The following is a 16699-nucleotide window of genomic DNA, read 5'->3' on the forward strand; positions in this document are numbered from 1 at the left end:
AAGTTTCTTTGTGCAGAAAAGAAATCTGCACTAAACCTCAAAGTAAAAACAGCTCAAAAGATGAGCGGGGGGGGGGGGGTGTCTTTAAACACATAAAGCCAGGAGTTAGCTCTACAGGAAATAGGAATTTATTGTGACAGGTATCCCCTAACCAAGCCTGCTCTGCATAATCTGCAACAACCAACTCCTCGATGTTGATGCTTAGTCTATATTATATTTGAAATGGGCTCTACATAAAATCTAGATTACAAAGACCGTTTACAGCGGCTGCAGGTAATTTACAGAAGGTAAAGATTTAATCAAATGAAATTGTTGGTTTATAAAACTTATTTTTGTTTTTTGATTCTTAAAACCTGCTGTAAGACTAAACCTGTGAAGTTTGAACAGCTCTTAACCGATTGGCAAACCTATGCTTCACACAGATGCTCAAACAAGCTCCTCCTTCTTTTTCACATGCAAATAACACACTAGTCGTGATTGCTTGATTCATGTGAATCCCGCTGTGAAAAAAGTGGGCGTCTTCTCAGAATGAGCGGAGAGTCAAGAGCAAAAAGAGGAGGAGAAGCGTCCGTCATTGTTCTTGAGCTCGACTGTTTAAGAGAACTGGCCTGAGTGACTCCTCCTCTCTGGCGTTTCAAACAGGAAGTACCTGCTGGCTCCAAGAGGCCAAAACCCCATAGACTTCTATAGAGACATAAACAGCTGTTACTCAGTCATTCTATTGTCAGAATAACTTGCTCTGATACTTTTCTTTAACATGTTCTTCATAATATTATATTTTCTTCGTAATATCTTTTCTTTGCTGCCAGTTATTCAAGTTATAAACTGACCAATCAGATGCCTCAATAAAAGCATGTGGTCTCAGTCAAACCTTTGATTGACATATTCTCCGAGCCCCCTGTCCAGTGGTAGGGACGTGGACCAATATGGTATGTCCTGATTGAGAGTGGCTGCTATTGAAATGTTGACTCAGACGGACTGGGACCAATCACAGCTCACTGAGGGTGACGTCACACTGACTCAGTCCAGTTCTCTGATACAGTCAACGTTCCTGAGTTGTCGTCTTTTGATTTTTTTGTTTTGTTAAAAATATTTTGAGTGAAAATGTTTTACCCACAGCCTGAGCATGAGCTGCATTGAAGTCTGAAGTTTAACTACATGTCACTATTGGTACAATTTGTAACTCATTTTTTGGTTCAAGTTCAAAATTCCTCTGATCCAGATCTCTGCCTATCGATCCTCCCTGAGATGATTTCCACCCGTAAGCTGTAATTAATCATCCATCATTTATGACTTTCCGTTTTAATTGAGAATCCAACTATGACAGATTTTTTGATATCATGACGTCCGCCGTTTTTGCTGTCGGGCGGAGCAAAACATAAAATAACCCACACATAAACCGCCCAATCTGACAACACTGCCCATGAGGTGGGAGCCAGTCTTGCATCCAAAGTGGGTGTGTCTTTTGTGAGTCACCTGCTCACCTGGCCCACAGACTGTGAGGGGGGAAGAGCGCCTGGGCCAGCAGACTCTGGTACAGGTACAGGCAGACGATGTGACCAGCAGCAAAGAAGCCAACCATCACACACAGAGCGCTGAAGCCGAGCTGGCTGATGGGGAGGTGACACGCCCACCACGTGCACACGCCCAGGAAGAACAGGAAGTAAAAGGCAGAGAAGCCAGAGGGCAGAGTGATGCCTGGGAAAAGGGGACAAACATGGAATTTGTTTTAATTGGACAAACAAAAACCTCAATAGCTCAGGAAATGATCAATTCCCAAAAGGTCATGTTGGTCCTGACTCTTTCCCTGGAGCAGAGCACCAACAGTGCACATTTAAATGAATGCGCACGTAGGAAAAAAAGGTTTGCCTTCCATCCGTTCCTCAGGCCCTGTGTCATAATGGAACAGAAGATGAATAAACCATAAACTTATTTTTCATGTTAATGGCTGTGAAGTTTTCAGAAATATTGATGGTATTTTGTTCTGATGTGTCCAATCCTGTTGCTGTACATCTGACAAACCACAAATGCAGTACTTTTGGTTTATAACAGAGTTGCAGTACTATTTCAAGTTTGACTCCTTCGTCCTCTTGAGCTCTCTGGATCAGCTTTAATCAAATCTTCAGTGTCTCTTAAAACTTATTTCAATCAAACTGTAATGAGATTTTCCTTGTATTCCATATTGGTAAAATAATCTGATAACATATTCTTAATAACAGACTACATTCCATATTTTAAGGTTACTGTAATAAACTCATCACTTAAAGTCTACTCATCTGAGCAGAGCAGCCGGACTCGAGCTTCGTGTCTGCGGACACCGGCACCGGGTTAAAACTATGAGTGAACAGGCGCTTCATAATAATCATAACAATAATAAAATCACCTTTAGAAGATCATCTGCTCTATGCTGCAGCTTTGTTGTTTACAACAGTACTCAATGTTTCTTCTTCTACGGTCATTTCTGGTGTTCTAGAGAGTTCTGCGCATGTCCAAATGATTTATTTCGACCTAAAGTGTGGCGTATGGAAACATTTGTCATAATCAGAATCAGGTTTTCTGGGTCCATGTACACAGTTCAGTTCTGATCCGATCTTTGATCCGATCAAAAATATTGTGCACATGGAACCAAAGCTAATGATCTTCTAATGGCTGCCGACGGTGGACTTGTATCCATCCTTGGTCTTTTGGACCTCAGAGCTCTGAACAGTTTTTACCTGCCAGACCCAGCAGACCCACAGCCAGGATCCTCCCTAGGTCTTGAAGAACTTTCCAGGCTGTGGCCTTCAGGTGTTCAGCCAGATGCTTGGCTCTAGTTGCAGTGAAAACCTCTTCAGGGTCAGCGTTCAGGGAATCCTCCTCTTGATCTTCATCCCCTGATGTTTCCTCCTCCTCAATCGGTTGTTCTGCAGAATCATCGTCTATCTGTGGTTGAAGGAAGAACAGCATTGGTGGGATTTCCCCCCATTGTCTTCACTTTGAAGCATCTGGATTCCAGAGTTCTTTCATATCCATTCAGAAAACACACAACAACGCTGAAGCTGGCTTCCTATTCACAGCTTCCGATTGGCAAGGCCACTAAAGAAACTGCATTTTTCACACTAAGACCACCTAGAACCGGGTCCTGTTCAAAAACCACAGGGCCTGGACGGCTCAAGCCTGGATTCAATTATGATTAAAATAGCAAAGAACACAATAAACACAGTTTCTGATTTGTGAAATATGAGGAAGGGAGAGATATGGACGACAGAGAAAAAGATGGGTGGAACTCAAAAAGGGAGATCAACATTAAAATGTTAGGGTCCAAAACCAGAAAGGTGGACAACCCAGAATGGATCGATTTTTTTAATCTTTTTATTTAATTACTCTAAAGTTTTTGTAGCTTTCCTGCTCGCAGCTTTTTGTGTTTAAAAATAAATACATTTTGTTTGGTATTTCTGTTCCCTCCCGTTTTGTGAATTTGTGTCACCTGCCTACAATACATCTTACCTCACAACAACTGATGCACAAAAAATGTATCATTTTACATTTATCAACAACATAAAACGATCCTATTTCACATTTTCACAAATCTGGCTTCGTGAATCAGAAACTGTGTTTAATGTACTCTTTACTATCTAAATCATAATTTATTCCAGGTTTGAACATGAACCCGTTTCTGAGCAAACATGACGCATGTCTGAGTTAAACATTAAAATGTTTGAGCCGTCCAGGCCCCGTGGTTTTTGAACAGGACCCGGTTCAAGGTGGTCTTAGTGTGAAAAATGCAGCAGGAGGGTCCTTTAGTGCCCTCGCCAATCGGAAGCTGTGAGTAGGAAGCCAACTTCAGCGGCGTGGACACACACACATCACTCGCCTTGCAGACTCCAATGCTTCATAAGGGGCTTCTATGGTCAAGTGGACCACCACAGGAAAGCAGGGAGAAGGACTGATGTGCCTCCTGCACCATCTAAATCTGCTCTGTTCAGGAGGTTTGTAGACCTGGATGAGAGCCTTCACTGCAGTGACCACTCTGCAGGAGGGTTTTAGGGGGGGGGTGTTTATAGACATGCATGCACTGCACCAATGATCTCTGACGTCACCAAAGGAACGACAGAAGGAAAGCCTGCAATGGATGGCACACCAGTGTAAAGAAGTGAAAGTTCAGCTGCCAATCAAACCCCCCCCCCCCACACACACACACAATAATGCCCAATTTGGAGCTTTAATGAAATGAAAACAGTTGATTCAAAAATTTTGAAGATCAAGAGTTGAAGAGCTGCATGAAGCTGGGCAGGAAAGATCAGGATTCTGGTCTGGATATTCAGGATTTTTTCCTCTCATCCAAACAGAGATGAAGCCAGCAGGTGAAATACCTGGTTCTCCACGGAAAAATGATAAAGAAAACTGAGCTCTGGTGTGAGGCACAGGTTGGGAACAAAGAGGGGTGGACAACAGAACCCTGTGGAACAGTGGAGACAGTGAGTTTTGTGCAGTGAACGTCTTCTGTCTGGTTGGTTCTGGGTTTGGACACTGATCCCAAACAGGCCGTGTCTCTGCTGTGTCACGGCCTTTGGCTTGGTCTGGGATTTGACCTCTGGGATTTGGGGTCGCATGGGGGTCCCCCCCATGTCTAAGCCTAGCACCCCAGGAAAATAAAAGACTTTAGAATGGAATTGTCTCTTTTGGGTTTGCTTTTATAAAATGCAGCTCTAAAATAGACCATCAGCATGAATGAGCTGCATCTCTGATGCCTGAAGTCAAACCTGCACAGAAACCTCTGCAGTTTGCATTCATTTGTACTCACAGCTTTTTTAACCCTTGTGCTTTCTTAGATGACCCCCCCCCTTCCATTGACGTGTTCTCCCTACCATGACAAAGGTGGATAAAGGTGGAAAGATTTCATGTAATCCATGGACACCAGTGAAGATCACAAATCATTGAAGAAAAAAGGTTCAGAGCACTGTCTAGTGGGTCTAGATGACCCCACTCCCAACGTTAAAGTGCCTAAGATAGCACAAGGGTTACAGAAGACCTGGACGGATGCTCGATCATTAAAGTTTACCACCAGTGTGCTCATTTCATGGTTCTTGCTTATATCTGACTGCTTTAGAGTCCTCAGGACAGAATGAGCGTGAGGCGACGGTCCGGCCATGCTGAGGGTAAAGTAGGCCTGATAATAGCTTTACAGCACTTCACATTAATAAATGGTGGATTATTTATGATCAAAACAAGCCTGTTTCATCTTCCCTCACATGGGCATTTGTTTATTTCTTACAAAAAAGAGAAACGGGTGAAAGTGTGACAGCGAGGCATTGTGTAGAACTGACATCTTCTTTCATTTATGTTTTTAAAAACACAAGAGAAGGACAGTAAAAATAAAGAAAAGAAGATGATGAATTGAACGAGAATGTGGGAAAACATGGCTTATGACGTACTAAATACTGCATTTAATTTAAAGTATCTTTAAGGTTCTATATGTCGAAGCTCAAACCCTTCATGAGCAGAGTTCATGATGCAACATCTCTAGAAATCCTGCTGCTGCCTTATGTGACTCTCAGTTCACAGGGGGGGGCAGATTCAGACTCTAAAAAAAATATATATACAAGTGATGATTTTAAGCTTGAAGATAAAACCATCCAACCATTTTCTAAACCCACTTAATTGCTTTTGGGATGACAGGGTTGCTGGAGCCTGTCCCAGCCACTGATGAGCACAGGCAGAGGACACCCTGAACAGGGCTCCAGTTTGTTGCAGGGCCACACAGCCACACTTGCATGCACACCTACAATTCAGAATCAGCAATCACCTATGTAGCATGCTTTTGGAGATTTTCTCCGGCTTTTCTGGATAGGTTTTTCCAGGCCCCCCGGCTTTCCCCCACAGTCCAAAAACAAACAACAATCAACCCAAATCTTGATTTGTGTGTCATTGAAGACTTTTTTGTAACTTGAGCGCCATAGCAGTGCATCAGCACCCTGACTTACCATTATGATGTTGGCAGCAGCCACCATTTCTCTGTCCCTGACCAGTCTACTGCAGAGGATGACCGTAACCATGGATACCCCACACACAATTACGTCAGGACACAGGAGGCGTAGCATGTTCCACGGGTCATTCACAGGCAGTCTACAGAGCAGATGCATGTGTGTTACAGCACTGAACAGACATTATTTCATCCACAGCTTGGAATATTTATCTCTGCTTGAGTGTGCGGTGGCGTGTCCTACAACACAACCTCTGGTGGACCTGGCAGCTGAAGTTCTGGTTGACCCATATGAGTCCACATAAAGTAATGCAGCTTTAGCTGACACTGAAACTAAAACTCGGAGGTGGGAGGAGTTTAACTGGACAGGGGATTTCATCAGGTAATGATGGCAAAATATTCTCAATCCCACAAAGACCTGAGCTGAGGAAGAAGGAAGCAGAACCTTTGGATTTCTAAACTGTTACTCTCTTTCTTCAAAAGGGGGTCAGAGGAGAGAGAAAAGATCCTGAAAAATGCTGAAGAGATTTGATCTGTTGGCTGACCTGAGAACTTCTTGTTGCTCTCGGTCTGGAAGAGCTGGAAGGGGGGGTGGGGTCTGTGATTTCTTACCATCACTGCTTCCCCTTGAACCCAGAACCCCAGTGCAGACAAAGTAAGAGGTTTGCTGTTCGACCGTCTTAAAGCTCATCACCAAAAGCTCAATTCAAAGCATTGGAAGTTTCAAAATTCAGGGTTTGCTTTAGATTTCTGTGAAAGTGTGTTTTTTAAAGAGCAAAAGGGGGTTTAACTTCACGGTTCTGTGACATCCATCATGAATGTGCCATCTTCTTATACAGAGGTTTAAAAATATCAGCTGATCAAGTGTGCTGCTGACGGACAGATCCGTGCATACGTACCTGGACAGTCCTATGTGCCTGCTGATGGTGTCCCACTGTGAACAGTTATCACCTAAAGCCTCACTCAGGGGTGGAAAGGTGTACAGTACTGTCTGAAAACAGACGTGAGCCAGAACAAACAGCAGACTGGTGCAGAGGACTGCTCTGAGGAAGCAGCCTGTGTGACCTGCAACCCAAAGAGACAGAACATGGAGAAAACCACACAAGTTCTTTTGAAGTCCACGCCATGTTTGACTTTCTCATGGATCAAAACACTGAGCTCAGGTCATTCAGCAAACACACAAAGTATTTTCATTATTCGTGATGAGGAAGATGAATGGATTTGATCTTTAAGGTGTGTGCCTATGTGTGCGTAATGATTAATCTACCAACAGCATTACCACACGCAGTCACTGCTCTGCATCAAATGGTTGCAGAGCAGTGACTCTGATCTGTTTACCACATGAACTGTGCATAGTGATCATGACTGGCACATACATCCCACCGAACGCCAAAGTTAGCTCTTGGTATCCTACCAGATGCCATAAACAAAAAGCAGTGAGCCCACCCTGACACGGTGCACATCACAGGCACAGCTAAAAAAACTATTTATACTTCCACACTTCTGACCTGAAGAGACCACCTCTTGATCATAAGCAGCCTACGGCCCAAGGACCTAAGGACAGGGATTAAGGAGGCAGAGAGGAATTATGAGTGGAAGGTGGGACAGAGCAATCAGGGCAGGTGTGGTGGGGTGTTCAGCAGTTAACCAACTTCAGAGGCAGCTCCACTGCAGATGGAAGCAACCCAACCTCCCCAGCAGAGGAGCTGAACCACTTTTTTTCTGTTTCAGTCCAGCAGCAGCACCGACACATTACCATGTGCTGGTGTTCAAAACCAAAGACCTACGGAAAGCTGCTCAAGTGGCACACTGATCAAAACTCTTCTCCCTGACACAAGCCTCCATTCCATCCAGGCTGAAATGTTTCATAATCATCCCCAAACCCAAAGAATCCACCACAGATAGCTTCATTGACTGTCCTCCACCACTCTCACACCTGTGATCATGAAGTGCTTTGACATACTGGGACACCCTGTTGAACAAGCGGACAGACCTGAGCTTCGCCCACAGTCTGTCAAACTCAGTCTTAATCCCCCTCCATCTGCATACGCAGCATTAATACCCACCAGGGGTGTGTGAAGACTGCTGTCCAGCTCAGAATACCATCATCTAATTTGCAAGTGGTTCACAGTGCACAGGGGTTTTAAAATTTCAAGGGAAGATTGAATTGCTAAAGTCTTAGTTACATGAATCCGTACAGGGGTCGACCCATATGGGGTCTGTGGGTTTTTGGGTTGTCCAGGTCAGGGGAGGGTCATGGACAGGAGTAACACATCTTAAGGGGAGCGCAGGTATGTGCGGCTCCCTCAAGGAACATCATGAAAATGGAACGTACCATTGAGTGTGGTAGGTGTACTGTGAGGTAATTGTAAGGCTTCTGGAAGTTACCCACACTTATGATGTCAGGGTGGTACTGTCGAATGGTCTCCTTCCATCACACTCTAGTCGTTAGTGAGGTGCGAGTACTGGCTCATTACTGACTGCTCAGGAATCTCTGTGTTTTCTTTTCCTTTTCCTTTTCTCTGTGTGGGTTCAGTGAGCGGTCTATGACCTTGATATTATGTGTGGGCCACCAGTGTGCCCCGACAGGTTTGCCCATTTTTCTCCTGCAGACAGCCTGTAAGGGCAGTTGTGACTCAGGCTTAACAAGGACACGCTTCTGAGATGGTCAACCAACAACCGAGAACTGAACACCATGAAGACAAAGAAAATTGCCCTCAATTTCAGGAAGCAAAGCAGAACCGGTCCAAACACAGACACTAGGTAGAGCATGTCCAGACCTTCACATTCATTGGCACTGCTCACCTCATCCAAAACCAGAACAGCATCTTCAAAGACCGGCAGGACCACAGAAATCCAGCCTGATGTTAAAGTTGCTGGTGACGTTCCACAGTTTTGCAGTGGAAATCTTTCTGCTGTAATAAATATCAGTGTGGTATAGAAACTGAGAAACAGCTGAGTAATAGCACATCCCAGAAGATTCTACTGAATGCCTTTAATGATGAAGCTCCATGACTTCTGCTGCCTCAACGGAGCTCAGAGCATCCCAAAGCCAGCTCACACCCCTCTTCCCACCTGTTCGTCCTGCCGGGCTCTGGCAGGTTACACAGGTGCATCAGAACCCGGACAGACACAGAAACAGCTTTCCCCCAGAGCCATAACTTAACTGAACAGACATGCCTTCATTTTCAGCCACGCGGCTCGTCCTTTTATGATGACCACACATTGAACATGTCTCTGCAGTGAAATATACTGTGTAATCTGTGAACCTGTTTTTCCCTGTGTCTTTAATTACATTATAGCTTTTTTCTTTAACATGCACCTTGAGTCGAGAGTCCTTGTTTTCATTGCGTGTTGTATTCAATGACATTATTAAGCTTCTATTTTGAATATGTTTACTGTTTCCGTACATTGTGTAAAACCCATAACGGTGCAACAGAGATGGCATCTGCATGGCGGCTCTTACCTCGGAGCGAGTATTTGTTGGGGGAGGAGAACCAGGGCAGCAGGAGCAGGAAGATGAGGTAAACCAGGGACAGCAGGTTGAAGCGGGAGATAGAGGCTGAAAGACAAACACAGCGATCAGCCAGCAGGAAGTCTCCTCACAAACATCTGCAGCATCTGAGCTTCACAAGAACTGCAGCTCTGACTGATGGACCAATGATACTTATAATCAGTACAACCGTGGAGAGGGGGGCTTTGAAAGAGAAACAGAAGTTTACATTTTATGGGATCATTTAGGGCTGTGTCTCCAGCCCAGCCAGAGAATTGTCCCAGGGGTTCCAGCATGAGGCCCAACCCATAGGAGTACCACCAGCCCTAGACTAACTCGGACTTCCGGGTGCATTTAGATGCCCCAGACACAGACCAAAGCCATCCTTGGTTCACAGCAGATCTCTGGAATCTCACTCCCCATGTGGAGCCATAACAGCCAGCAGTCAACAGCACTGAACAGCTGGCTGCCCCCACAAAGACGAGGGGTAGGGGACAGAGGATCAGTAAAGACCACCCTCCTTATGTAACGTGTGTGTGTTGGTGTAAGGAGTGTTGATATGAGGCGTAGTTAAAATTAACCCCTTTGTACTGTATGCTGCTTATTCCTAACGTACCATATGGTCCAGGAGTCACTTTGAATAATAAAAACAAAGAAGAATATTTAGACATAACTGTAAATAAATTCAGACATGAAGAGGTTAATGGGATTTGAGGAGGGATGGTCACAGCTGGCAGTGACGTCACCCATAGAAAATTCCTTACCTCCGGCTCTAGTGAAATAAGGCCAAATCAGGCGCCAAGTTTCTGCAATATGGGCGCCGCCATTCAGAAACGTTTTACTGGTTGCTTCAAGCTGTCAATCATCTCTGATTCAGTTCCAGACTGTGCCTGTGTGTGCATTTTTGTGTAAACATGTGTCTGTGTGTGTACGTGTGTTTTTGTGTGTGTACCTGTGTCTGTGTGTGTGTATACGTGTGTCTGTGTGTGAACATGTGTCTGTGTGTGTACGTGTGTTTTTGTGTGTGTACCTGTGTCTGTGTGTGTGTATACGTGTGTCTGTGTGTGAACATGTGTCTGTGTGTGTACATGTGTTTGTGTGTGTACATGTGTCCGTGTGTGTACGTGTGTGTGTACGTGTGTCTGTGTGTGTGGGTGGGTGTGTGTGGGTGTGTGTGTGTGTGCATGTGTCTGTGTGTGTACATGTGTCTGTGTGTGTACATGTGTCTATGTGTGTACATGTGTCTGTGTGTGTACATGTGTCTGTGTAATCCCCCCCCTGCAGTGATGGGACCCCTCACAGTAAATTGGTGTTTTTGAGGCAGAGCAGATGTGGATGTGCACAGAGCACGTGCCACACCACGCCCCAGCACGCCCCCGCACGGTGCAAAGTGGTCCCCGCCCCCCCCAGGCTCAGGAGCTGCACTGTAATAAACTAGCAGGCGTCTGCACTGAGTTGTTTAATGGCCTCAAGAAAAAATTCCATTGTTCCACAGACATGCTGAAACGCACCTCTGTTTCCCTAAATCAGTGTTTTTCAACCAGTGTGCCGCGGCACACTAGTGTGCCGTGGGAGATGGTCAAGTGTGCCGTGTGAAATCACCCTCATTCACTAATCTAAAACATTTCCCATCTCCAGGATTTCAGCTCTGTGTTCATCCAAACAGGCCCTGATAAAACACTGAGGAGTTAAGAATATAAAAGATCGTAAAATGCCTTTTCTTTGCGTTTATTTTATTTTATTAAAGACATTTTGATAAGAATGACGTACCGCGATTCAGCTGCACCTTCGGCTGTATTTTGGAAAAGTCCCGTGTTGGGGGGGGTTAATCACATGTCATCAGTCTGACCAATCAGAAGTGGTTAAAGTCTTCACTTCCTTGTCCCGATTTAGCTCGTAAAGTCGCTCAGTTCTAACAAAAATAGCAGCTAAAGCTCGTCTTTAGCGGTGTAGCTTTCCACAGAATCCGGTATCAGACTGGAACAAGTGAACAAAACCATGAAGCTCCGAAAACCGATCTCCGGCCGTTTTTATGCACTACATCTCCCATGATGCATTGGGTTGTGAGAGTGACAGCGTAAAAGGAGTTCTGTTGTTAAACGTCTTGAAAACAACGAACACACTTCAAACTTTTTTTAAATCTTCTAACTTAACTTTTATTACATCTTTTAGAAAAACAGCTGCAACTTCCAGCTTTTTCTGCAATAATTATCTCAAAAATGCATGTGAGATTGTGGAGGGGCTGTAGATCAATACAGACTATGAGTTTCTCCTTTTTTTTTCATTTCTGGATGCTGGTGTGCCGCGGGATTTTTTTTAAGCTTAAAGTGTGCCGCGGCTCAGAAAAGGTTGAAAAAACACTGCCCTAAATGACCAGGAGCTGATTCTACAAGAAAACCTGCTGGAACCCAAAACTTCAGATTCTTTGACGGGCCAGACTGTCAGCAGCTGAGCCAGTCAGTACAGAGCAGATCAGCTGCTAGAAAACAGGAGATCATGTTCTTGGCTTCTAAAGAACCTCTTAAGTGATGAAATAGATCTGTACTGTGACTTCATTCTACTATTAATAACTCCAGGAGTGGCAGACAGAAATCCAGCAGGTAATCCCAGCCCAAAGCAGTTATGAAGGTGAGCAACCATCAGCGCCCTTCAGCTGAGCTGCACGCAGACACGACTGCTGGAAGAGGAGCTTCTAAAACGAAAGACCACACACACAAAAACTGGGCGAAGGAGAGTTTTTGAGACATTAGAGACCGTGTGTCGCAGCACAAACATGGAAGCTTATCTCCATCCAGCAGTCTAATCATGAAACCACCTCAAACTGACATCCGTGCACAAAGCTGATAAAGGCTGCAGGGATCAGCTCTGTTGAGCAACTCCTTGGTGTGAGGTCCCTTCATTTCTGTCAAAGCACACTTCAAAAATAAAAATTCATGGGGAACTCAATGTCTGATGGTTATTGGTTGGTTTTAGTGAAATATTATTTGTTGGTATTGTTGTCGTGAACTCTTTTCTTTTCTTACAGCATCATGCAGAGAGCATCTGTTAGTTGATGTGTAAACGCTCAGTGTTCATGCCACATAATTATGATTGGCTTTTTAAAGAGAGGTCATGTGTCTCCAACATCAGACTTTTTCCCTCTTTTACAAAAAAATCCCGTCTGCTTCCAAAGACCCATCGACCGTCTCCAGGTTCATCTGTCCGTCACTCTCTGGTGACGCAGAAGGACAAGAGCTGACGTCCCATCAGGAAGCACTCATCTGGCCTGGTTCTCCACATGGATGAGGAGAACACGCAGGTGAACCTCAGGAAGAGGAGCTTCACAGCTCAGAGCTGCTGCAGAGCTGCTGCAGAGCTGCTGCAGAGCTGCGCACGCATATCAGTGCACGCCCAATCACACTCAGTGTGAGTATTTGTCAGAGAGCTGCGAGCTCCTGCAGGACAGTTTGAACTCTGGGCTCCACTGTGCATCACAGGGGATTCAGATCCACTCTGTGTTCTCATGAAGCCTCTGCTTTCTGGAGTCTGCACGAGCACTAAGACACCACAGCTGATGAAGAAGAGGAGCGTCTGCCTCCTTCGTGCTCAGTGTGGAATCAGGAACTGAGACGAACAAACAATGAATTAGAAATCTACTATACGAGCTGAAAGCACTCAGACAGTGCTGACACGTTTCAGCGTCAGCAGATATGAACACTCCTGTGGAACAACTTTGAAAAAAAAAAGACCTCCCACCCTGGCTTGGTTCATGACTCAGGAGAACCGGGTCTCAGAGCAGAGGAGCGGCTTTGGGACGGTGTGTGAGCAAACGGAGGTGGCTGTTGGATGAACATTCCTGAGAAACCGTGCAAACAATCATGTGAAATATTGTTTCCAGTTGGGTCCAGACAAAATAAAAGCTGATGTTATTCCAGTTTAAGTTCATCCACGGCTAAGTGTTGTTAGCATGTATTAACCTAATCCTGACCCTTCTTCTGGGACCGTTCTGCCAATAATAAAGATCTGGCCACACGGATTAAAAAACTATAAGCAAAATGCATTTATTAATAATCATAACTATAATAAAAGTCTGTTTAGAAGATCATCTTGCTCCATGTCAGAGCTTGTTTACTAGGGGTGTAAGAAAAAATTGATTCGGCAATATATCGCAATACGTCATTTGGCAATACTTGTATCGATTCAAAATGCTGCCAGATCGATATTTATTCAATTATTTCTGAGCGTCCTTCAGTGTCTGACTCTTGTTGTCCACTTCACCAACCGACCGCTAGTTGGCAGCAGAGAACACGGAGCCTCTTTGAGCAGCTCAGCTTATTCTGTTGTCATGAGACATGAACTATTTAGTTTTTACTTGAATGGATACCAAACAGAAACTCTGAGCCATGTTGCTGCCAGTAAGATATGAAAATGTGGATTGCTGTGCTTTTTAGCGGCTCAGATGAATAAGATAGACAATGAAGCACGGCAGCAGCTAATAGGCTAATGCGCTTAGCATCTGCTGACATGCTAGCAAAGCGGGCTAAAGTTCTGCAGAACCTCAAAGCAATGGATTCTAGTTTAGGGACCTGATGGATCAGAGGGATGTGTACAACGCTCTGAAAAAGGCTGACTGTGGTGATCAGCTTTACCAGTTTACTTCCGTGTGTGAGAAGCGTGTCTGCAAAGGTGCAACAGAGCAGATATGTAAACAAAGACCCTTTTTTGTCACATCAAAGTAACTTTCCTCCGTTCTGTCATGCTGCTTCATCATCACACTTTATTGTTTCTGGAAATAATCAGTGTGTGTCCCCCACCCTTTATTTTTAAAGCACCATTCAGGCTCCTGAACTGTTTAAAAGCACTAGAGAAGCTACATTAATGCTGAAAATAAACAGCATTTTATTTCCCCAATAGAAACTTATTGGTTAAGGCTCATTCATTCTTTGTTTTTTCTTACACTTAAAAAAAAATATATATATTTTAAATCAGACAATGTTGACTGTCCCCTTTCTATATTTTAACTTACCAAAATAAAAGCACCTTGAATTTGCTTTGGTAAACGCAACTTGTATATGAGATACAAATGCAGTGCTTAACATTGTGATCATTAAACCGAATTTGAACATTTTATTACAGTGGAAGACATTCAAATTCAGGTTGAGTTTTTTCAAAGTCATATTTAAAAAAACAGAAAGAAAACATGTTTCGGTAAAATATCGGGATACGTATCGTATCGCCAGACTCTTGCCAATACACACCCCTATTGTTTACAACTGCACTCAAAATATCTTCTTCTATGGTAGTACAGTAATTTGTCCGGACCAATCACTATCTGACACATCATAGGACCAACGTACAGCCAATCAAATACGGTGACGTCATCATTAGTCGCTGGCCCCCGAACACTTATTGCCGGCCGAACAGTTTTGGTGCCTACACAGGGATGGATTGATCAATCCCATTACAAAACAATGGAAGAATGAGGAACTGAACCAGATGTCCTTTTGTGTAACTGCTAAATGCTTTTATCATGTCTTTTAAATCACTTTTAAGGCTTACATGGCTTAACTTTCTCTTATTTACATCTGAAAGGTTTTCCAGTCAATGCTGACGTGGTTCTTTGTCAATGCTACAGTGGCATTTACACAGGTTTTAAAGCCCCCCTCTTATAAAATTCCTGTTTTTGGAGTTTTGGACATGTACGTGTGGCATTTGTCTTATGAAAGAGAACAAATGTAATAACAAAACAGTTCATTTCTGAGTATTTCTCCTTTTAAATCACTGGCTATCAAACTGTCAAAAAGACGCTCGGTGTGAATCAATGAACCGTTGTGATGTCACAATGTGCGTTGCACATCGCTCCAGCTCGATGAACCCTGTGACAGACTGTCCATCCCGGGTGTACCCGCCTTTGTAATTTGGTTCAGATGTTTCAGACAGGTACCAAATTGCACCTCGCTGCTAAAATCGCACCTGTCGCTCAAATTGCATTGTTGGAGCTCATATCTTATCTGTTCTGTTGACCCAACATAAAAACTGGCCGCCTCCGCCGCGCGAATAGCGTTCAGTGAGAACGCAGTTTAAGCGTAACCCGTAATCCTAATCTAAGGCCATCCTCTGGGTCAGTGCGGCCAAGAAAAACCTTCAGCACCGGCGCCACATATTTGGAAAAAATAAAAGGGCGGAGCTCAGCACCAACAGCCACGCCAGGTTCGATTCCCGTTTTGCCCGCCCATGTTTCGAAGTGTCTTTGGGCCAAACGCTGAACCCCACCTTGTCTCTGATGGAAGGTTGGTGCCAGTGTTCGGCAGCAGAGGCACCATCAGTGTGTGAATGGATGAATGGGTTTGTGACTGTAAAGCGCTTTGGGCCTTTAGGAAGGTAGAAAACCACTTTACAAGTAAACACCATTTACTGGGAATGTTTTTATTTAAAAACATTGTCATGGGGGGGGGACTTTAATTGGCTGTTATGTTATGCTGTTATGTAAATGAAAATAACTGTTTACATGTTCGATTCTGCATCCTTAGCACTCGTGTTAGGTCTTCTGAGGAGTGTCCCACAGTTCAGCGGGTTTCACCCCTGCCCCTCAGTGGGAAGGAGCCCCCCCCCCTCAGCCAGGGGCATCAGGTAAGCCCGGCCCGGTCCTACAGGAAACCAAACACATCCTCTGAAGAGTTGCAAACATGTTCTCAGTTCCCTTCCTCTGACTCACAACAAAAACACCAAAAAGCTGACGTCAGACGTTTGAGGGGACCTATTGGCATGTCCTTGAACGTACCACCGCATACCTCTGTCCCAAATCGTGTCCCTGAATGCACCTCTGTGCCTTTGTTTATGAATAGTATTACCTGGATGCCAAAGGAAGGTCTGACCTGAACATCTAAGACAAGGGGTCAAGGAGGGCGGTCGCGTGACACCAGGTGGCGAGCAGGAAATCACCTCAGTACTTTAGGTTACAGACAGTAGGGGAAGGTTACGGACGTGTTCTTCTACTGAACATCAGAGCCACAACAGGCGGGTCTAGAGTCTGCTGAACCCCTCTGTGGTCCCGGTCCCCGTGCAGCAGTCTCTCCCTTGTGATGATTGTGACTGGGATGGGGGCGCATCATCAGCCTCTCAGGTCGGGAGCCCAACCCAGACCAGACCAGGTCAGTCGGGGCTCAACCACAGCTCGTGATGACGACACTCACCCCACACCGGTAGGCAGGAGTTGGAGTTGGACCCCCCCCCCCTCAAAACATCTGCCCTGTCCCTACAAGTTA

The 16699-nt window shown here is 44.7% G+C and overlaps 1 protein-coding gene across 1 annotated transcript in view; it reads right to left on the bottom strand.

Annotated features, from left to right (window-relative positions):
* piezo1 (piezo type mechanosensitive ion channel component 1) overlaps positions 1–16699 on the bottom strand; it is a 52957-nt gene that overhangs the window by 32208 nt on the left and 4050 nt on the right. The window contains exons 2-6 of the mRNA XM_023963351.1: positions 9429–9524; positions 6862–7027; positions 5964–6105; positions 2715–2922; positions 1485–1698 (exon numbers count right to left, since the gene is read on the bottom strand). Of these exons, the coding sequence (XP_023819119.1) occupies positions 1485–1698; positions 2715–2922; positions 5964–6105; positions 6862–7027; positions 9429–9524 (826 nt within the window). The remainder of the gene's footprint in view (positions 1–1484; positions 1699–2714; positions 2923–5963; positions 6106–6861; positions 7028–9428; positions 9525–16699) is intronic.

The sequence above is a fragment of the Oryzias latipes genome, chromosome 15 (genome assembly GCF_002234675.1).
Source record: "Oryzias latipes chromosome 15, ASM223467v1".
Lineage (NCBI taxonomy): Eukaryota > Metazoa > Chordata > Actinopteri > Beloniformes > Adrianichthyidae > Oryzias > Oryzias latipes.